The sequence below is a fragment of the Carlito syrichta genome, unplaced genomic scaffold (assembly GCF_000164805.1).
Source record: "Carlito syrichta isolate Samal-C Ts95f unplaced genomic scaffold, Tarsius_syrichta-2.0.1 Scaffold304335, whole genome shotgun sequence".
Classification (NCBI taxonomy): Eukaryota; Metazoa; Chordata; class Mammalia; order Primates; family Tarsiidae; genus Carlito; species Carlito syrichta.
In genome coordinates this window covers 547,910-569,679 of record NW_007248431.1, presented here as the reverse complement: position 1 = coordinate 569,679, position 21,770 = coordinate 547,910, and the positions used below count along the sequence as shown (strand labels likewise).

Here is a 21,770-nt window from a genome sequence, read left to right as displayed (position 1 = left end):
TGACCAGAGGCAACATCCCATTCCCTCCCACCTGTGGTTCTGAGGCTTATGGGTGAGACACACCAAAGCCGCAAACAAGACTCAGTTGAGGGCTTTGGGTGACCTGACTTCTGCCCACCACCTGGCCCTTCCAGGAGGAAGGTGCCACCATGCCCACCATCAGGTTCAGCCATACATGTACCAGTCCTGGCATCAACACCAGCCTGTACCCTCTGCTGGCATGTCTGGAGCCTGTAAGTGGGCTGTGGTGAGTGTCTTCTCATGCCATGGTGGCTGGAGGGCCTAGTCTGCAACCCAGTCCTCACTCTTCCCCCAGGCAGTGGCCCCAGCCTCCTACATGCTTCTAGTCTTGACTGGCTGACAGCAGCTCTCCCCTCACACTGGCTTCCTTGCAAGGTCATGTTGACAGTTTAATTGTGTGACAGGTGCCAGGGAAGTGGAGAGCAGCTTCAGGGGCCCTCGCTGACTTCTCACCCTTGTGGAGTCTCCTTTTCCCCAGCTGTCATGGTGGGGCTGGACTCCATGGTGTTCCTTCAGCTCTGAGGTACACCCACACCCCTACAAGTTTCTCTTGCCCGGCCAGCTCTGGTGAAGCCAAGCCCAGCACTGCTTTTCCTCTCAAGGGCTCTGTCCTTACAGCTGGCTCTGGAGGGTATCACCTGTGGTGCGTATCCCCCCATGCAAGACTGTTGGTGCAGGAGCTAGGGAACCAGTGGAGTAGGCCTCAGCAGGTTGGTGGGACCAGGCTGGGAAGAGGCTGCAAGTAGCACTGGGCAGTATGGCCAGTACCCACCCCCTTGCTAAGCCTGGGTCTGCATGCTGCATACGTGTCCTGCTGCTTCTTGCCCATGAAAAACAAAGGCAGGGCAGCCAGGGAACAAGCTGAGGGGAAGTGCTGGCTCCTGCAGCAGCTGCCAAGCCCCCACCCCACCCGCTCCTCTGGGGCCTGGGGGCAGTACTGGGCAGCAGGCCGGATCCTGCCCCAGCACTAGGCCTCAGACGCTGGCCCTACCCTCTCTGGATGGGGCATCACACATCCAGTCACCTCCAGGAATCTTACTTCATGCAACCCAGCCTAAGCCTCAGCCAGGTTTGTCTTCAGTGTTCACTCTGCCACAAGGGTCAGGTGCCACCCTCATTCATGGCCAGCATGGCTGAGTGGCAGCTGGACTGCAGGTACACAGGAGCTCTGAGGCTGTGGTCCTCCTGCACTAACCTTGGCATCCAGGCACCCAGCAGTGGACTGGCCTCTCACTCCCTGCTGCTAGTCACACCAGCTGTGTGGCTACACACAGTCTCTTACCCTCTCTGAGCCCTGGCATCTGCCTATGAGCGAGATGGGGTGAGCTAGCATGTGCTGGGGGCAGCAGAGGACCTGGGAGGTAGTAACCCTCATCACACCAGCTCTTCCCACTGTCCCAGCGGACATGGAGACACCCACGGCCTGTGGTTCTGCTGGGCCTGACAGGAAGCAGAGGAGCCGGGTCAGAGTCCCACTCCAGGGGGAGTGGGCCAGCTGCTTCCGCCCAGCCTCAGATTAATGACTTTTAATTTAGAATTCAATCAATGCAGCTTCCCTCCAGAGAGCTGATGCTCTGGTCTGGGAGTACATTGTATGGTCTGTGAGTGGGGAGGCAGGGGGACCATGACGGCCTTGCCAGACCTGCCCCACCCCACATGAGTTTGCTCTGCTTTGCCTGCAGCTGGCGGCACCCAGTCATGGAGGACTGCAACGTGCACTCAGCTGCCAGCATTCTGGCCTCAGTGAAGGAGCAGGAGGCCCGCTTTGAGCAGCTGACACGGGCACTGGAGCAGGAGCGGCGCCATGTTGCCCTGCAACTGGAGCGTGCCCAGCAGCCTGGTGTGGGCAGTGGTGGCGTTGGCAGTGGGCAGTCCCTGCCAATGGCCTGGCAACAGCTGGTCCTGCAGGTAACAGCCTAGTGACTTGGGAAGTGTGAAAATGGCCAAGTGGGGAAACAATCAAGGGGTCCTAGTGGACCACTAGCCAGCATGCAATGGATTATAGCAAGACCTGCTGGAGCACCTGGGGAGGGAAGGAAAATAGGATCCCAAGAGTGCTGGAAGTCCCACTTGGGTATGCTGGGTACCATGTGAAGAGTGGGCAGGGCACAGTCTGACCCTCAGAACAACGCTTCCATGAAATGAGCGCTCAGGCCCAGGCAGCTAGTCTGTTCTGGGCAGTTGCTTGGTCAGCCTGGAGACCAAGTTTTGCCTGCCACAGAGTCTCTGTGCCATGGTGTTCTCCATTGCACACACTGCTGGGTCAGCCCCAGGGCACTTGCAAGGCCCGGGCTCTGCCTACAGCTCAGGGGGTGACCTGGGAGCCTTGTTTTCCTACAGGCCATGGTCCAGCTCCAGGAGGAATGGGCCCTGTCTGTTCCCTGGACAGGTCCTGAGAACTCATAAGTCAGGGCACATACTCAGAAATCAGGCCACTTGGACACCCCTTCCCTGTACCCACACCCTTGCCTGCAGATGGGCAGCAATGACCCTTGGATCAGGTGGTGAGAGCAGAACGAGGAAATGCAGGGAAAGCTGGGGTTCTGTGTGGTTATTGTGGTTCCAGTTATTGACAGAGACCCAGGGCAGGAGGTAATCGGACGGACGGTCCCAGCAGCCAGTGGAAAGAGGAAGGCCTCTCCTTACCAACCAACTCAGAGGCTGAGGGACCACCTGCTGTGTCCTCTGGATGCCTCACAGAGGAACCCTAGAGGGCCCTTGCAGTAGAGTCCTGTTTCTGTGGCTTAGCTCCCTGACCTCCAAAACCCAGCAGCTAGACCTCCCCCCAGCATTCCCCCAGCACCTACACACACCTGCCCTTCTCTGGTCCTGCTGGACCCTGGCTCCAGAGACCTGTGCCTGGCACACATGTGCTGGTGCCTTGAAGCAGCCTGGCTCTTGGTGCCTAGAGGGGAAAGGATCCAGGTGCTGGGCTCTGCTGAGGCTGGCCCTGTGGGCTCACCTCCCCAGCTAGGCATGTGGGCACAGAAGCAGCAGCCTATGTCAGGCTGGGGAATCTGGGGCTAGTGACTACTCCCTAATCCTTGATGTCTGCCAATGAACAGGTGATGGTTTCTGTGTCCACTCATGAGATCCATTGGAATGTGCAACCCAGCACAGGTGTAGTCAGAGTCAATATCTCCAGAGGACCCCAGCCCCACTAGGAGCCCACTTTCTAAGCCCCTGGTGCCTAGAAGCCTCCAGAGGTTTAGGTGCCAGGGCCATCCCCATAACCCCAGACTCCAGACACTCCAAAGGATGAGACCTGCACCCCCCCAGACTTAAGGTGGAAGCAGAACACCCTGTCTGGGCCACATGGAAACAGTGGCAGCCAGTGACCCCAAGGCTGCCCTTCTGGCACCAGGGCCCTCAGTCTAGCTCTTCCAGGCTGGAACAGGCTCTATTCTCCAGCCCATGGACAGGCAGTGTGGGAGGATTGACGACATCCCAGAGGGTTGATGCCCTTGTAGGGAGATGTTCCCATGGCCTGGAGCTGCCCTGATCTCCTTAAGGCGGAGGAGTGCAAGACATTGGGCTGTTGCCCCACTGCCTCTGCCCACCTCCTTGATTTTTCTCAGGCAGAGATAGGGAAAGCACATGCTCCCAGGGCTATAGCTGAGTGGGCTAATGGGAGTCTGGGGGAAGAGGGACCACAGCTGACCAGGTCCAGCTGCCTCCATGCCAGACTTGTTTTCCAGTTTGATCTCAGCAGAAGTGCCTAGTGATCCACCCACTAAACCCCAGGGTCAGAGCTGGGGGTTTAAGAATCTTAGGGTTGGTGGCGAGACAGGTGGCTGTTGGCAGAGGCTGGAAAGCCAGGCGAGGTTGTGCTACTTGCTCTGCATTCTTCAGCAGAAAGGGCCCCTCCTCCAGATACCTAGCTGGAGCAGGGCTGCTCCCCGGCCCTGTGGACCTGGCCAGCTGGACTGTTGGGCTTACCCTGAGCTCAGAAAGGTGGGTATGTGGCCGGGGCACTGGCAGTTGGTGAAATTGAGAAGATGGAACCAGCTTAAACATCAGATCCTGGTCATTCCCTTAGGGCAGTGTTCCGGTCTTCCTACACACTGCCCTGGGTGGCTCCACAAAGGCCTGCGCTAGATGGAAGATAAGGGCACCAGCAGTCAGGTGGCTCACCCTGTGCAGGTGGGGAAACTGAGGCTCAGAGGGGCACGTGGTAGGCACCAAGTCTTTAGCGTGCTGGCCACATAGCTTCTGTACATGGTACATGTGGAAGCAGGGGGTGGAGGTGGCCCCAAGAGAGGCTGTTTGCTGAGAGGGTTCCAGAGAGGAGCTGGTGGGAGGCCTTGGGCTGGGGGCCTTTCTCTTGCCAAACCCACTAGGTCTCCCTGAGCTGGTCCCAGCTCTTTTTATCTCAGAGCTGTTCACATGCTGGAGCCATTGGCTTGCCTCTGTAAGGTGTGACTCAAGAAGGTGGTCTTAGCTGGGTCCCTCTTTCCCCTTGCCTCCAGCAGAGCCAGACTCCCCAGGGTGTGGCTGAACATTTGTACAGGCTCCGGGAGGGGTCTCGTTAGGGAGAACTCAAGACACAAAATGGAACCCTTGCAGGACTGTTGTCTAGGTCCTCATTGAGCTCTGTGAGGACGGTTCCTTGGAAGCCCATTCTGGTTAGGGATTGGTCTGCGGCGGGCTCTGGGAGACCTGCAGGACCTTGCAGCGCCGACACCAGCCCCCATTTCACAGCAGGGTGACACTGAGTCGCAGCCAGGCTGAGCGGTTTATGCCAGTGGGGGTGACCTTATGCTCGGCCCATCGCGGCACCGGTCCCTACCCTGCGGGAGTTCACTTTCTCCTTCCACAGGCAGAGACACTTATGCTCATTTATGGGGAAAACGGAGGCCTGGGAGGCAGGGCCTGGCCCAAGTCACTCGGCGGGGAATGTCACCCTTGCCGCGGAGAGGGGTGAGGAGCTCACAACCCTGGCTGAAGATCGGGGAGAGGGAGGGGAGGTAGCCAAGCTACTGGCCCCACTCCACCCGCCCAGGTGCCCCGCCCACTGGCTTGTGGCCCCGACCCACCGGCCCAGGTGCCCCTCCCATTGGCTACTGGCCCCGCCCCACCAGGGTGCCCCGCCCATTGGCTGCTGGCCTCGCCCTGCCGGGGCGCCCCGCCCATTGGCTGCTGGCCGTGGCTGCCGCCGGATCCGCCCCGCGGGGAGCGAGTCCGCAAGCCGAGCCCGAGTGCCGGAGCAGCCGAGCCCGGTCCCGCTGCCGCCTGCGCCCCACGCCCCGGCCCGATGCCCGCCGAACTCAGACAGGTTGGAGGGTGCTCAGCGGGGGCACCGGGGGGAGGCCAGCCTGTCCGCAGGACCCGCTTTGTTCCGCGGATCCCGGCGCGGACTGCTATTGTCTGTCCTCTCGGTCAGGCTGTGAGGGCCGGGTCGGGCGGGGTGAGCGCTGCCCCCCGTGTGCAAGGCGCAGGCCCCGGGTCTCTGGAGCGCCTCGGGGCTGGGATTGGGCCCAGGCTGTGCGACCCTGCGCGGAGTGTCCGGAACCCTGGGGGGCGCACCCTAGCGGGTGCCCAGGACAAATACGAGAACCTGGCGGGGGGGGCATCCCGACCAGTACCCAGGACAGGTGCGGGGACCTGAGGGAGGCTGAGTCTGGAGGGGGAGCCCTGCTGGGCCTCCTGCTCCCTGGAGGATTATTCTCCTCTCCCCTGCACCTCCCACTCCGGGGACCAGCGAAGGAGCTTCTGGAGCTTTAGTGGAAGCCCCCCTCTGCCAGGGTGCACATGATGGAAGGCCGGCCCTGCCCACATGCAGGCGGTCAAGGGGGTCTCCAAGGAATACCAGGACCTTCTGCCTAGGTGCCGAGGTGGAAGGGAAGGCATGGGCAGCCTGCACTCTGCCGACAGGGGCCAGGTTCAGTAACAGGCAAGGAAACTAAGGCTGAGCTGGGTAGAGACCACCCAAGACCCCCTGGGGTGGGAGTCAGGTCTCCCACACACCTGCCTACCTGGGCAACCAGCTCTCTGCCTGTTGTGCAACCCTGATGTGGTCCCCAGGTTCTGGCTGCTGACTGCCCCAGAGATGGAGGGGCCAGTTGTGGGAGAGATTTATGTCACAGTGTGGCTGATCATCCAGGATAAGCTTGGGGAGGCTGGAGATGGTGACAGCTAGCCCTGCTCTCTCCCAGTTTGGTCTTCCAGCTTGGCCTTTTGGCCCCTCTGCCTGGGGCCACACCCTCGAAAGTGCACTGCTGTGTGGAGTGGTGAGCTCTGGGTCCCTGGGATTGGGCAGAGACCATGGGCACGAAGGGAAAGGGCGTTTTGTGATGGCCAAGGGCTTGCTACCTGGTGAAAGAGGTCAGCCTGACTTCTTTACCTGGGAGAACCATGCTGGGAGTGGAGGAACTCACTCCTCCATCCTTCCATTCATCCATCCATCTGGTGGCAGCCATCTCATGCTCTCAGAGAGCCTGGCCCATGGGTGTGGGATCCACATGGTACAATCTCAGCCCATCCCCTGTGTGTGCCAGTGGGGCCTTGGACAGGGTGGGCACCCACCCCACAGTCTGCTCTTCAGAACACAGATTGTGGGTGTTGTAAGGTACAGACAGTGCAGGTAGATAGGTGCCTCTGGGACACCAGTCCAGTCCTCATCCCAAATTAGGACTTGACTTGTTTCCTCTGCTGTCCCCGCTCCCATTCGGGGCTGTTGTGGACTTTGCCCCATGACAGCCCCTCTGTATGTTGGTCCACCTCTTCACTGCTCTGCATTGCTTGCACCTGGCTAGTGCTCCCTGGCATGTCCCATGGCCCTGGCCCCCATGTCCTTTCCATCTCCTTGTGAGAAAGCCCAGCCCCAGGTGTGTGATGGGGCCCAGAGCCCTCATGCTGGACTCAGACCTGTACCTCTGGGACCCTCTTAAGAGCAGGGGAGAGTGGGTGGGTCCACATCCAAGGAAGCTCATGGGAAACCCCAGACCTGGGAGCAGTCCCTCTCCAGGCCAAGTGTGAGGGACAGACCTGGTACACCACAGATGAGAGAGCCACGGGAAGGATGAGTAACTGGATGAGAGGCTGGTCATAATCCCTGCACAAGGGTTGGGGAGAGGTGACAGGAGACAGTTGGCAGGACACAGCCTGTGGGGTTGGATGTCCAGGATGGAGTTAATGTTTGGGGTGCAAAGGGGAACAGCCCAGGATTCTGGAGCACAGGCTCTGTGGGGCTGCAGGGCCAGGGTTCCTGAGAGCAGGACAACCTGGGCAGGTCCATGTGTGACGTGGAGTCCTAGGGTAGGGCATGGGGGCAGACAGGAATCCAAGGACCCACTATTCCATGGCCTACCCTGAAGATGATGCAGAGGCCTGAGCCACACAGCATGTAGGTGGAGGAGATAAGGATGTATGTGCTGAGGGTGCCTCAGGAACAGTGGGTGCTGTGCGCTTAGGGTGCTCTTAGGAGAGCATGCAGGTTGACAAGCTCAGGCCTGCGCCAGGCTGGGCACTTGCATGTGCACATATGGGTTCCTGGGGGGGCCAGGTACATGCATGTGTGTTCAGATTCCTATCTATGTGTGTGTGTGTGTGTGTGTGCCCAGGCGTGTGTAATGGAGCCACTTTCTGTGATCACCGGGTGACTCACGCTCCGCCGCCAGGGTGAAGTCATCACTCACTTTTAGCTCCCTGAGGTCATTTGCCAGCAGGGACTCGGGGCCTCAGGATCCAGAGGCTGGGCTGCAGGGCCTGGGCCAGGTTGGTGGGTGATGCCACAATTTTGCCAGGCTCCCACCCCCTCAATTATACTGTATCAGACCCTCGCCACTGCCAGGGTGAGTGGGTGAGCTGGGCCCACAGAGGGACATTGAGGCCCCAAGATGTCCTTCTCCTCTTCCTCTCTCCCTTATCCCCGCTGCCTAGCTAGGGAGTAGGGAACTGTTCTTTGAGTGTCTAATATATGCAAATATATGCAAATCTGCGGGCCACATCCCAGTGACAGAGTGTCCTGGGCAATGTTCCCTCAGTCTTGCTTCACCCTCCACCCTACCCCACCACCAGAGCTGTAGCCCCTGGGAGCCAGGCCCCCATGCTTGAGCTGACCAGTTCCATGGGCCCAGTAGAGCGAGCTTAGGTTGTAGCATACATTGGACCTGCGATTGCCAAATACAGACAAGGCAGCCAGGCCCCTGCTCCAGAGTTTCACTTCCCAGTACCCTTGGAAAAGAGCCCAGCTCACCCTGCCTGGCAGCCCACCAGTTGTCCCCACTCTGGGCCTCAGTATATTTCTTTTCCTCAAAGAACAGGGTCCCTTTTTGGTGTCCAAGTCCCCAGCAGGCGTTCTACCTGCATCCTAAGACTGGGGATGAGGTGTAGCCCAAAAGCCTCCTTGTCAGTCTCCATTTACCTGAAGTACCTACGCCAGCATTGCAGAGTTAGGGTTAATCCTCTCCCCCATGCCAGGCCTCAGTGTTCCATCTATAAAGTTATCCATCATCTTCTGAGGCCCTGCTCCTGAGGGGCAGGGAGGTGCATTCTGTGGCTGCCTCTTTCCTGTGTCACCAGAGCCTGAGGGATGAACTTAACATGTTGGTGCCAGCTCCTCCTTGTACGTTGTACTGTACATATTAGGGGCCAAACTTTTCTCTAGGGTGGGACCCTCCACCTGGGGAGGGGAGGCTTCCTGTACAAGGACCTGGGCAGGCAGATCCTGAGGGCAGCGTGGGCCCCTTGCCCCAGGAGCAGGCAGAGTCAGCTCTGGAACCAGGCCCCCAGGCAGGGGACCCATTGTACAAGGCCCGGGGGCCTGGGCCACCGAGTGGGGCCTATCCTCCTTATGACCTAGCCCTGGCTGCCCAGGAATGTACTCCCCACTCACCCACCCACTAGGACTTGGGTTTCAGCCCCTGCACGTCCTGGCTGGTTACAGCTCCCAGGGTGTCGGCATGGTGCTGCCCTAGGACTGGGAACCTGTGTGATCAGAGGCCCTGGGACAGGCTGTGGGTCTCTAGTTCTCATGTCGCTCAGCACAGCAAGGGTTGGACCTGGCTGTGCTGTGGTCAGCCTATCCTCTTTGAGCCTCAGTTTCCCCACTGGCAAGACTAGCCAGCAGGCATGGGGCCTCATTCAAAGCAGTCTTGCCCAGAATTCCACCACTGTCGGCACCTACAGGGTGGTGACAAGGGTGGCTGTCGGGTTGAATCCACCGTCTCTGGTCTCTGATGATGCTCAGGGTCTGTAGGGCCAGGCTATGCCCACTTGACGCCCAAGAATGTTCAGGCTGAAAGAAGCGAGGGTATTTTAGTGCTCTGGGTACACAGGGTGTTATGGGAGCTGGGTATTTCTGTCCTTTGAGGGCGTCTGGCTGGCCACGGGGGTGGCAGCCTGGGTGTGGCCACAGGAGTCTGTGAGCAGCACTGAAACTACCCCCGCTCAAGGCTTTTGCACTCAAGATTTCTGGGGTAAGGACGGGAGGGGCCCAGGACACCATGAAGGCCCAGCCAGGGGTGGCGGATGATGTCAGGAGGGCATCTTGCAGGTCTCATTGGCGTCTCCTTGGGCCTGGAGGGGCCTGTGACTGCCAGGCCTCACAACTTGTGGAGGATCCCCAAGACTATACCTCTGGGGTCTGTGCCATGGCCTCATCTGCCAACTCAGCCCAAGGAGGGATGGGCAACTGTCAGGATCCACCTTGATGTTCAGAGGGCAAGAATATGCCATGGGCCTCGCCAGCTCAGGCAGACACGGGCCCTGGGGTAGATGTCTCGGGCCAGGAGGAAGGCATGCTAGCCAGCACAGGCTGAGACAGAACCGCCACGTGGGGACCTTCACTACAGGATGCATGAGCAGCAGGCCTGCCCACCAATGCCCTCCTTACCCCAGGAGCAGAGCCCAGGCAGCCAGGCCTCACTGGCCACCATGCCAGAGGCGCCTGAGGTGCTGGAGGAGACAGTGACAGTGGAGGAGGACCCTGGCACACCCACTTCCCATGTGTCCATCGTTACCTCCGAAGATGGCACCACCCGGCGCACTGAGACCAAGGTATGACCAGACCGGGTAGTGGGAGTACAGGCTAGATAGCCATAGCTGTCCCATGCAGAGCGGGCATGTGGGCCGGCTGCCTGTTCTGGTAGAAAAGTGAGGCCAGCCAGGCCCTGTTGTGGCAGTTTCCAGGCTTCTAGGGCTGCCCAGCCTACCCATCACCCACCTATCCACCAGGTCACCAAGATGGTCAAGACAGTGACCACGCGGACAGTACGCCAGGTGCCTCTGGGCCCGGATGGACTCCCCCTGCTGGATGGTGGCCCCCCGCTAGGTCCTTTTGCTGATGGCCCCCTTGACCGGCATTTCCTACTGCGTGGTGGTGGCCCAGTGGCTACTCTTTCCCGAGCCTACCTCAGCAGCGGAGGTGGCTTCTCTGATGGCCCCGAGCCCCGGGAAGGCCCCAGCTATGGCAGCCTGTCTCGAGGGCTGGGTGTGCGGACCCCACGTGCTGGACCCCTTGGCCCAGGCCCTGGTGATGGCTGCTTCACGCTGCCTGGCCGACGCGAGCCCTTCCCAGTGGGCCCTGAGCCTGGGCCGCCGGGTGGCCGCTCCCTGCCAGAGCGCTTCCAGGCAGAGCCGTATGGCTTGGAGGATGACACACGCAGCCTGGCCGCCGATGATGAGGGTGGTCCCGAGCTGGAGCCTGATTACAGCACGGCCACGTGGAGAAGGCCCGAGTGTGGGCGGGGCCTTCGTGCCAGGTGAGCACCCATCCCCCCACCTGCCTCATCTAGGAAGTCTACCTTCTACTCTCTAGCCACAGAGTACCCCATAATGTAGTCAAGCTGCTGTGGTTGAGTGGTCATGAGCACTTTAGCTTGAATTGGCCTTGGCACTTGTCAAGGATAGCAAAAGGGTAGGCCTTGGGATGGTAGAAGTTAGGTGGACCCCCTCACAGGTCCAGGGCACAAGAGAAGCCGGTGACAGAGCCTAACACCTGCTGCCTTTGTTCCAAACAGATGACTGTAAAGACTCAAATACAAGAGGTGGTATTATTAGTCTGAGGCCCCAGCCTGTCCCTGGGCCTCAGTTTCATACATGTATATTAGTAACCAGAGTCCAGAACCCCTCGCCTTTCTGTCCCCCTGCCTCCAGTTCTATCTCTGCTGCCCTCTGTGTCTGTATCTGCAGAGTCAGAACATGACCACAACCTGGGTCTAGATTCAGCTGTGACTCTAGGCAAGTCACCTGACCGCTTCTGCCCTCAGTCCCTCCCCTGGGTGGTGGGTTTAATGATCACAACCCAGCAGTCTGAGGAGCACCAAGGACATCTCGTGTCCTAAGGGGCTGGTGGCCCAAATATCCCTCGAACAGTCCCACTGGGGTGGTTGTATGCGGAGAGTCACCCACTCCCCCCACATCCTGGCATCAGCCAGAGATGGGCCTCATGAGAAGATGGGTGGGTGGTTTTTTGGTTTTTGTTTTTTTAAGCAGGATTTATTGAGAGAACAGAAAAACTCCCACAGGGAAGGGACCTGACGGAGTTACCCGTGGTGGTTTTATGAAAGGGAGATAGCCCCCCACCCCAATCGTGGACAGATATTGCATGGAACCTCCATTTAGCTCAAGACTAGGGAACAGCAGTGAGTGAGTTCCCTGTCCTGGGAGGGATACAAGCCCTGAAGGCCATCGGCTGGGTTTGGCTCTCATTGGTTCTGGCTATGTTCTTGCTGGACCGGGTAGCATGTGACTGTCTGTACCCTGTGGGCACCCTGGGTCTGTGCTTGGGGCTAAGACACAGACGTGCTCAACCTGGCCCTGTTGAGTGTGTTCATGGTCCTTGAGAAGGTTGATGGGGCAGCTCAGAGGCAGGGCCAGTGGCTGCTGTGACATGTCCATGCACCCCACTCATCTGCACAGGGCCTATGAGGATGCGGCAGATGATGCCGGTGAGCTGATGGACGAGCGGCCTATGTTTCCGGCAGCAACAGCACCCCTAGCCCAGCCTGAGCGGGGCAGCCTAGGCAGCCTGGACCGGCTGGTGCGGCGCTCACCCTCAGTGGACAGCGCCCGCAAGGAGCCTCGCTGGCGGGACCCTGAGCTGCCTGAGGTGCTGGCCATGCTGCGGCACCCTGTGGACCCTGTGAAGGCCAATGCGGCTGCCTACCTGCAGCACCTGTGCTTTGAGAATGAGGGTGTCAAGCGGCGTGTGCGGCAGCTGCGGGGGCTACCGCTGCTCGTGGCCCTACTGGACCACCCTCGGGCTGAGGTGCGGCGCCGGGCCTGCGGGGCACTGCGCAACCTCTCCTATGGCCGGGACACTGACAACAAGGCCGCCATCCGGGACTGTGGTGGGGTGCCTGCCCTGGTGCGCCTGCTGCGTGCTGCCCGGGACAGTGAGGTCCGTGAGCTCGTCACTGGTGAGTGGGGCCTGGCCATGTCTGCCTCCCTCAGGAGAGGTGAGGCCACCCTGGGTCTCGTGATTGGGAAGCCACCCGGTAGTACAGAGTCCCAGTTGCCCTGGGAGGTAGGCGTCAGGCCCAGATGCCATGACAGGTCCCCATCCTCAACCACAGGAAGAACTGCCACCAGGCACCTCAGGGGGCACCCTCCCCACTTGTCCCCACAACAGCTCTCCTAGGGCCCACTGCTCTGCTTCCCACCCTGATGGTGCCATGGTGTGGCTTGTGCCTTGTGGGCCTGAGGGACAGGTACCTGTCTCTGCAAGATTTTATGACCTCAGGAGTATGAGTCCCCACCCACGTAGCAGGGAATAGGTGGGATGAGACAGTATGCCTGTGCCTCCTCTGTACCCTACCTCCTTTGGGGGCAGTCTCCCAACTGGAAGCCACTGTTGGGGCCTAGGCCAAGTTAGCCCAGAACCTCTCCAGGCTTTCATCACTTCCTGCTGTTCCATGCTAGCCGGGGCACAAAAAGGGTCCTGAGCATAGCCACGGGATGCAGGGAGGGATGTCCATGGTCAGTGTGGTTGGTTGATTGTGCCCGACAGGCACACTCTGGAACCTGTCATCCTACGAGCCCCTGAAGATGGTCATCATCGACCACGGCCTACAGACGCTGACCCACGAGATCATTGTGCCCCACTCAGGTTGGGAGCGCGAGCCCAATGAGGACTCCAAACCGCGGGATGCTGAGTGGACAACTGTCTTCAAGAACACGTCGGGCTGCCTGAGGTGTGGGCAGGGCTGAGCCTGGGCCTCTGCCTGGTGCTGTTCCCTTTAGGTGACCAGCTACCCAGGCATCTTCATGGTCCCACATGGTGTGGAGGACAGCGTGCCATGTTATGAGTCCTGTGGATAAGAAATGGACTGACGGGGCTGCATTTCCCCAAGGGCACCCTCTGGCCAAGGCCTCCTGCCTGTGCAGTACCCCAGCCCTGCTCAGCTTCTCCCCAGTCTCCCAATGACCAGAGGGGAGCCAGGACCTTCATGTTCACTTGCCTGGAGGCTCATCCCAATTCCTGACCCCTACCCTCTCCCCAACCCTAGGAAGCCCTGCAGAAACCCTACAGACAGAATCCTGGGTCCCCACATTCCTGCTTGCCCATCAGGATATGGCCCTATGGGGTCCTGATCTCAGGGCAAGGTGGTGCCCAGAGCTGCCACTGGAGTGGGGCAGGGGAGCCAGAATTCAGGCCTCTTTGGGCCCACCTCTGTCCCTTTCCAGTTCAGCTGGGAGTCAGGGAAGCCCCTTCTTCCTGGACAGAGATGCCGGTAGGTAGGGCACAACCTGGGGTTCAGACTCTTTGGCCCCCTTCCCTTCACTGTGCTCCAGCCTGTTCTATCCTGTCCCAGTCCCTGGGTGGCAGCAGGTCCTGTTTTGCAGTTAAAAACAAACTCTGGAGGCTGGGGCGGTGGAGGCTGGGGTGAGCTGGGGGAGTTTCCATGGGGGCTGAGGGTCATGGGAGTGCTCTTGGCCACCCAGAAACGTGAGCTCAGATGGTGCTGAGGCCAGGCGGCGCCTCCGGGAGTGTGAAGGGCTGGTGGATGCGCTCCTGCATGCTCTGCAGTCGGCGGTGGGCAGGAAGGATACGGACAACAAGGTGGGCAGGCAGGATGGGGAAGGTCCCACAACCTGCCCCCAGGGTGGAAGGGAGGAGGAGCAGGCACTGGACCTGGGGGCTGGAGGTGTTAGCTGTGACACAGGGGAATGGTATGCAGTTTGGGGGCAGCACCTGCACGTGGTCCACCACCTCACGATGGTCCACACTGAAGCAGGTGTGGTCCTCCATGGGTCAGGTGCTGCATGAGGCTGGGCTTCCTTCTCCAGCCCCTCCCTGATGACTAGTGCCATGCAGGCCCCTAGCTGAGGCCTCAGGATGCTCTCGGGACCCTGGGTGTATGCTGGCTGGCCAGCCGTAGCATCTTTCCTGAGCCAGCACTGTGTGTAGGGTGCCCCAGCCACTCACCTCTCCCCACAGTCAGTGGAGAATTGCGTGTGCATCATGCGGAACCTGTCCTACCATGTGCACAAGGAGGTGCCTGGAGCCGACAGGTACCAGGAAGCTGAGGCTGGGCCCCCCGACAATGCTGCAGGCTCCCAGCGCCGGAGGCGGGATGATGCCAGCTGTTTTGGTGGCAAGAAGGCCAAAGGTGGGTGGTGAGACTGGGACACCATTCTGGACCCCCCCCCCTCCGGTTGAAGGCTCTCCATACCCATGACAGACCATCACAGAGGCCAGGGCACACCTGGACAACCCCTGATGGGCTGGCAGCAGGGAGCCCAGGAGGGTGTCCTGCCCCAGGTCACACCACAGATGAGAGCCAGAGTGCAGGACGTAGTCCAGGGGAGGACAGGAAGGAAACCCATGTGGTCCCATAGTGCCCAGACCCAGTCATTTCACTCTAGGGCAGTGTTCTGCAGGCTGCTGACTGGGAAAGTGCACAGATGATGCCACCTACTGGCTGTCCACAGAGTGGCTGCAGCCTTGACCAGCCTGAGGGCAGCCCCTATCCCTGGCGAGGCTCCCCCACCCCATTCCCTCCCCACCGCATTGACAGGGTGTAGTTTCCCAGCAGCTGCAGTAGCCTGGCATGGCCTTCCCCAGGCCCACTGACCCTAGGCCTCCCCTTCCCTGTCCCTTTGGTGGGCATTCAGCCCCCAGAAGTGATTGAGGTGAGGTTCTGCGTGCCACCAGACTCAATCCAGAGTGTGCAACGGGAAGTCAGACCTCCAGGGAGGGCATGGGAGGGGGGTGCTGCGTGCTCAGGTTCCTCTCCTCTCTCCTGTGCTTGCTCCGTCACCAGAGGAGTGGTTTCATCAAGGTGAGTCCCTGTGTGTCCTAGTGTCCAGTCCTGGTGCAGTGGGCTTCCAGGAGTGGGAAGCGTGTCCAGCTTGAGGCCTTGCCCTACCTCCTTGATGGTGGCAGGAATGTGAGCTCCTGACTGGCAGGCAAGCCAGGGACTGTCCTGTAACCTCAGATGTGCCTACCTAGGTGGGGCTGGGCTGAGCAGAGTGGGCAGGAGCAGGACCCAGGGTGTGTTCCTTCCTAGGGTACCAGAAATTGGTCTGTTCCTATGATGGAATGGGGTGATGTGTGGCTCAGTGGGACAATACAAAGGTCCAGGAGGGTGAGTGGGGGTGGGGTCAGGCAGGGAATCTGAGCTCAGCTCTGCTGTCTTCCAGAGGGGCAAGCATGTTCTCATCTGAGATGAGGGTGGCTGGAAGGCAGTGAGTTTACTGTCACAGAGGTGTACAAGTAGGGCTCCACAGATGTTAGGTGGGACTGCTGCAGGGGTCCAACCTGGGCATGGGGGTTTCTCCAGACCAGTAGAGCCTAAGATGGTTCCCCTTGGGAAAGTTCTTGACCCCAGCCCTATCCTGCTGTGTGACCCTTGCAAGCCCTGTCCCTGCCAGCCTTCAGTCTCTCTGCTTGTACCTACCTGCCACTCAACCTGGGCTCCTGGCTTTCTCAGTGGCACAGCTGGCAGCCACAAGAGAGCCACTGAGAAGGTACAGCCTCTGGTGGGAGATGAGCCCTAAGTGCTTGGCTCACGGCTGAAATATCCCCAGGCGCCACTGTCACCACTGTCCTCTCCTGGGCCTGCCTGCTCAAACTCTGAGAATGATACTCCACTTTAGGGTCCTCTTGGTGTCCAGGCCTGGGCAGTGTGCTCACCCTCCTAATATACTCCCATCCCCATGGGGTCCACCTCACCTCCCACCCCCTTTCCCTTCCAGGGAAGAAGGATGGTGACATGGACCGGAACTTTGACACGCTGGACCTGCCCAAGCGAACTGAGGCCGCCAAAGGTGAATGGGCTCAGGCAGGGCCAGTGGCAGATCCCAGGCCTAGGTCTGTCCTGGTAGTGAAGCTTTGGGCTATCAAGCAGGCCTGGAGGGGCATGCACATGGAGTGTGTGGGAGCAGGCAGTCCGGAGAGGCTGGAGTGGAGGGAACATAGGGCATAAGAATGGGGGAGGGTGATGAAATGTGGAGGATGACAAGGAGAAGGAGGTGTAGTTTCCCAAGCCAGGAAGAAGTCCTAGCGTAGAGACAGGCGGGCTTGGAAAGCTGCCTCAGCCCCTCGACTCCAGAGCACTGAATAGAGAAGCAAGATGGGGCCTCAATTGCCAGGGAACCTGTCACAGTTGGCTGGGAGAGTGCGTCCTGTTGTCCTGTTGCTAAGGCAGCCGCCCTGAATGCAGGAAGGTGGACTGTTGCCAGAGAGGGCAGGCTCTGTTGCTAGGGGAATAACTCCAGTTGCATAGCCTCAATAACATATCTGCAGACGCTATTGCCAGGGAAGGTGGGCCCTGTTACTAGGGGCATGGCCCTGGTTGCACAGCCTCAGTAACATACTGGCCAGTGCTGGTCCTGTTGCTAGGGAGGGTGAATTCTGCTACTAGGGGTGTGGCCCTGGTTGCACAGCTTCAGGTACCTACAGAGAAATGGTTGTCTCCTCCCTCCCCACCCCAGGCCTCCTGGACGCTCCTGCTGCCAGGCAGGTCTGACTGAACCTCGGTTTGCCCCTCTGTGAAATGGGAATTCTTTCTTCTTTGGATGATTGTGTTGATAGTAGACATTCCATGATTGTCCCACATTTATCCCTGGCCCCAGCTCACCTCTGCCCTGGGAGCTGTGAGGACACTGACGGGGTAGGAGGTAGGGGTATGATGGAGGTTCTGGGTGACCGTGGGTGGGCTGTCCTGTACCCAGGCTTTGAGCTGCTGTACCAGCCTGAGGTAGTGCGTCTCTACCTCTCCCTCCTCACCGAGAGCCGGAACTTCAACACCCTGGAGGCCGCCGCCGGCGCCCTGCAGAACCTCAGCGCTGGCAACTGGATGGTGAGGGGTGGGGTCCGGCAGGGAGGGCGGACCTGAGACAGAGAAGGAGCCCCAGGCACCCTGCTGGTGCAGCTTCTGCTGGGCTGGCAGGGAGAGGAGGGGACACGGGGCCCCCAAGGCCTAAGAGGTTCAGTGTGCCTGGGTTGCAAGCAGTACACCCTGACCCGTTGGGATACTGCTTGTTAGAGGTGGTGCTGGGCTGTCGCAGTGGGGCTTTGTTGAGCAGGGGAGCAGGAAGACCCCTCCCAGGGTGCAGGCCAGGGACAGGGAGGAGCCAGCCCGGCAGGAGCAGCTGAGCAACCCCTCCCACCCTCGCCACTTCCCCACCTCCCTGACCCCTCCACTCCCTCACAGTGGGCCACATACATTCGTGCCATGGTGCGCAAGGAGCGCGGACTGCCAGTGCTGGTGGAGCTACTGCAGTCTGAGACCGACAAGGTGGTGCGCGCTGTTGCCATCGCCCTGCGTAATCTCTCGCTGGACCGGCGCAACAAGGACCTCATCGGTAAGAACACGGATGGGGAGGTGGCTTAGGGGTCCAGGCCTCATCCCCGCCACTTGGGAGGGTCCCAGGTGCGGCGACGCTTGTCTTCCCAGCCTTATCCTTGAAGCTCAGCTTTCTGTTCACGGGGTGGCTGCAGTGTCCTAGGGCATTGCCGGGCTGGCTTTCACCAGGTCATCTCTCCCGGAGGCGTGGGCAGGGCATGTCCTGACAGTGTACCCCCCACCGCAGGGAGCTACGCCATGGCTGAGCTGGTACGGAATGTGCGCAGCACACAGGCTACAGTGCGGCCCAGCGTCCATCTGGAGGAGGACACAGTAGTGGCTGTGCTCAACACCATCCACGAGATCGTGTCTGACAGCCTGGATAATGCGCGCTCGCTCCTGCAGGCCCATGGTGTGCCTGCACTTGTGGCCCTTGTGGCCTCCAGGTGGGGGAGGAGACCAGGAGGGCAGGGTGGGGTGGGGTGGAGGATGGGCTGCCGCTGACACCGCCCACTCTGCAGCCAGTCTGTACGCGAAGCAAAGGCAGCATCGCACGTGCTGCAGACAGTGTGGAGCTACAAGGAGCTGCGTGGGGCCCTGCAGAGGGATGGGTGGACCAAGGCACGCCTTCAGGTATAGCTGACCTCCCCTTCACTTCATTGAGTCACTGGGTTGGGTCCCAAAGAGAGTGCCAGCCCCACCTACCTCTGTTTTGTGCCTCCTCAGTCAGCGGCTGCTGCTGCCAAGGGGCCCAAGGGAGCACCGAGTCCTGGGGGCTTCGATGACAGCACGCTGCCACTGGTGGACAAGAGCCTGGGTGAGTGGTAGGAGTGGGGCCTAGGGGATAGGAGGCAAGAGTGGCTCCCCACCTGCTGAGGGCAAGAGGGGGTGAGGGTGGAGGAGAGAGACAGGCCTCCTGCTAGGATGGCTCCACAGTTGGGGCCTCCTTCCTGCTCTGTCTCTGGAATATTCCCTTTCCATGGCGTTCATCTTGGTGTCAAGCTGGTGGGGTGCCATCTGGCAGAGAATGGGCAGAAGGAAGCAGAGACCTAGTGACCCAGAGCACCTAGGGTCACCTGGGCCAGCTCTGCATGGGCTTATCTGCCCTGTCCCCACTGCCACCACGTGCCTGCTCATGCCTTGCAGATGGTGAGAAAACAGGCAGCAGGGATGTAATCCCCATGGATGCACTGGGCCCAGGTGAGTGCAGATGCTTCCTGGCTTGTTTCCTGTGGGGGATAGGTGAAACTTGATCGTCCTCCTGGTTTTATGAGGTGTGACTGGTGCTAGTTGGAGAGGAGAGATTTGGTGTAGGGATCTCAGGGAGTTACCATGGGGGGTTCGAGCTGCCATGGAGGGCTGGAGCTGGCACCTGTGCAATCCTGCTGTGAGGGACAGGTGGGAACCCCCTCCAAAGCTACTGTCCCAGGACCCTCCTGCATCTGGGCTGAGAGGGAGAGCTGCTTTGACAGGCCTGTCCCTCAGAGCTCCTGTGTCCTCACCTTCCCCCACACACAGATGAATATTCCACAGTGGACCGGAGGGAGCGGCGGGCAAGGGGTAGCACCTCTGCAGGGGAGGCCTCTGAGAAAGAACCATTGAAAGTGAGTGGCTGTGGGCAGGCGCCTGGGGGCTTTGTGCCTTGGGGTTACCTGAAGGGTGGCCCAGGTTGTGGTGAGTCTGGTCTGGGCCCCAAGGGGGAAGCAGCTCTCTCACACCAGTCTGGCTGTGAGTGCTGATAGTTCAAAGCTTACCCTGCTATGAGGGAGGGATGGGGCAGCACTCCCCGGCCACCCATGCACGGCAGAGAACCTCTGAGCAGCGAGTCCACACTCCCTTACGCATGCGCTTGCCAGGCAAGGGCAGCACCTGCTGCCTGCTCTGTGCCAGTCCCTGGCTTTGTGTGCAGGCTCTGTGTGTCTACATGCCACCCTGGCCTGTGAGCCACACCGGCTGGCTCCCCTGTGCTGCCTTGGCAGGCCCCCACCCCCACCCCACCTGGCCCTGGCCCTGCTCCCAATTGAGCGCTGACTAACCTGCTCTGTTATGCCTCTAATGCCTTCCTGTCCACCTGCCCACGTGTGCTGCAGCTCGACCCTGGCAGGAAGGCCCCTCTACTCGGGCCCAGCAGGCCTGCAGTCAGGCTGGTGGACGCCGTGGGGGACGCTAAGCCTCAGCCCGTTGACTCCTGGGTCTAGCTTGCATGCCTGGTATGTCCTTTTGTCTGATTGTCTGTGGACCGTTTTCCATCCTCTTGCTGGGCCTCTTGTTGTCCATGTCTGCACGCTCTGCTCTTCCTGCACGCTCCCTGCGGGGCAAGGAAGGCCAGGCTGAGGTCCGGGAAGGAGGGTGCTCTCTTAGGCCTGCAGCCCCATCCCAGGCCCTGTGGGATCAAGGAGATGGGACCAGAGTGGGGATAGACCTTGAACCTTCCAATGCCCCGAGCACAGGGCCCCTCAAAGGTCACCAGGTCAGGATTGGCCCTGGTGCCCAGACCCTCAGAATGGGCCCCGCCACTACAGCAACTGCTGCTGTCCACATCCTCATCTGTGTAGCCCTGGAAGGGGTCCTGCCCAGTCACAAAAGGTCCTGCCTGTGTTACTCTGTTGGCCTGTGTTGTGGCTGCAGCATCCATGTCCCCTCTCCCTCTGCAGGGCCCGGGCCCAGCCGCTTGTTCTTAGGGACTGGACCACTGGAGCAGGCTATCCTGAGCAGGCCCTGCGTGGAGCCTGGAGCCCCCTGGCGGTGGGGGCTGGCAGCACCTTGCCCTTTGTAGCCGCCCTCCCTCCCACCCTGGCTGGCTTTCCCCACCTAACTCCCTAGGCTGAGTTAGCTGTTTACTGACATGGTGCTGTGCGTGAGCCAGTGAGAGCAGGCTGGAGGCCGAAGGGCAGCTGGGGTGGGGCTGGGAGGTGGCAGGGGAAGCACCTGACTGTGCTATGGGGCAGGATAGGAGTGTGCCCATACACTGCCCAAGAGAAGACAGACCTGTGCTGGGGCCCTGAGACAGCCAGGCAGGGAGGGGCTGGGGGAGAAGCTGGACTCTGGAGGGTGGAGGGGCTCCCCAGGCCATCCTGCTGCAGTAGACCATGTGTGGGGCTGCTCCACGAGGCCTTGGCCATAGGGAAGCTTTGGGGGCAACAGGACAGGGGTCAGGCTGCCCATGCCCCCTCCTGCCCTTGGAGTCCTGCAGACTCGTGGCCCCAAGCAGTGGAGCCCTTCCCCAGCTGACTGTGGCCAGGCCCCCTGACTGCCTGGAGCCCAAGTAGCATCTCTGGGGCTGACCTTCTGTGGAGGATAGGGGACTGCTGTTCAGTGCCTGCTGTTTGTAACTTTAAAACAGAAGAGAAACACTGACAAAAAGCATTGAAAACAAAGCCAAAATAAGACTGTATTGGTATACATCTAAATTTTTGTACGAAAATTTAAAAATTAAAAACATCAGCAAAGGAACTTATCTGTGCAGCTTGATCCCTGTCACCAGCTGCTGGCTCCTCCCTGGTGTCGGAGTCTTGGTGTGTCTGGGTGGGGACTGGGTACAGATATCTCTCTGTTTTGCCCACTCATCCACTGGGGCTTGCTGCTGACCTCTACATCCAGAGGGAGGGGCTGGCTTTGGGAGCTTAGCTGGGCCCTGAGCCTAATAAGAGGAGTCCCTGCTAGGGGCTGGTCTGGACACAGGTGAGCTCAACCAGGACAGGTGATATGGGTCTGGGACCTGGGTCCTTGCTGGGGCATTGGGGAGCTTCTGAGGTGGCCAGAGTCTGGCTCCTTGGGAGAGTTGGGGCTGGAGCACCAGGGTGGGGCTGGGGCAGCTCTGGCTTCAGCAGACACACACCAGCACTGTGTCGTCACCTGCCAGTAGGGCAGTCTGAGGGGTGTCATGGCTACTCTGAGCCAGTCTCCTCTCCACAAGCAAGGCTGAGTAGGAACAGGGAAGGAGACATCACTCAGTGGCACTCAGGGCCCAGGGCACTGCTTTATGGCATGTCCACCCAGCTGCAGCATCAGCTC

The 21,770-nt window shown here is 60.0% G+C and overlaps 1 protein-coding gene across 2 annotated transcripts; it reads left to right on the top strand.

The window, feature by feature from the left end:
* The first annotated feature begins 1,717 nt into the window (after window positions 1–1,717).
* On the top strand, window positions 1,718–21,209 carry ARVCF (armadillo repeat gene deleted in velocardiofacial syndrome). 2 transcript variants are annotated; one of them, XM_008059691.2, is made up of 18 exons: window positions 1,718–1,929; window positions 9,862–10,020; window positions 10,198–10,724; window positions 11,884–12,383; window positions 12,974–13,157; window positions 13,909–14,026; window positions 14,405–14,576; window positions 15,231–15,248; window positions 16,165–16,236; window positions 17,143–17,270; window positions 17,625–17,775; window positions 18,004–18,202; window positions 18,278–18,389; window positions 18,483–18,573; window positions 18,903–18,956; window positions 19,275–19,360; window positions 19,847–19,966; window positions 20,411–21,209. In XM_008059691.2, the coding sequence occupies exons 1-17, from the start codon at window positions 1,720–1,722 to the stop codon at window positions 19,952–19,954; spliced, it is 2,889 nt and encodes a 962-aa protein (XP_008057882.1). In that variant the 5' UTR covers window positions 1,718–1,719; the 3' UTR covers window positions 19,955–19,966; window positions 20,411–21,209. The 2 variants fall into 2 exon arrangements, with proteins under 2 accessions (XP_008057882.1, XP_021568865.1); XM_021713190.1 differs by lacking the exons at window positions 15,231–15,248; window positions 19,847–19,966.
* The last annotated feature ends 561 nt before the right edge of the window (window positions 21,210–21,770 follow it).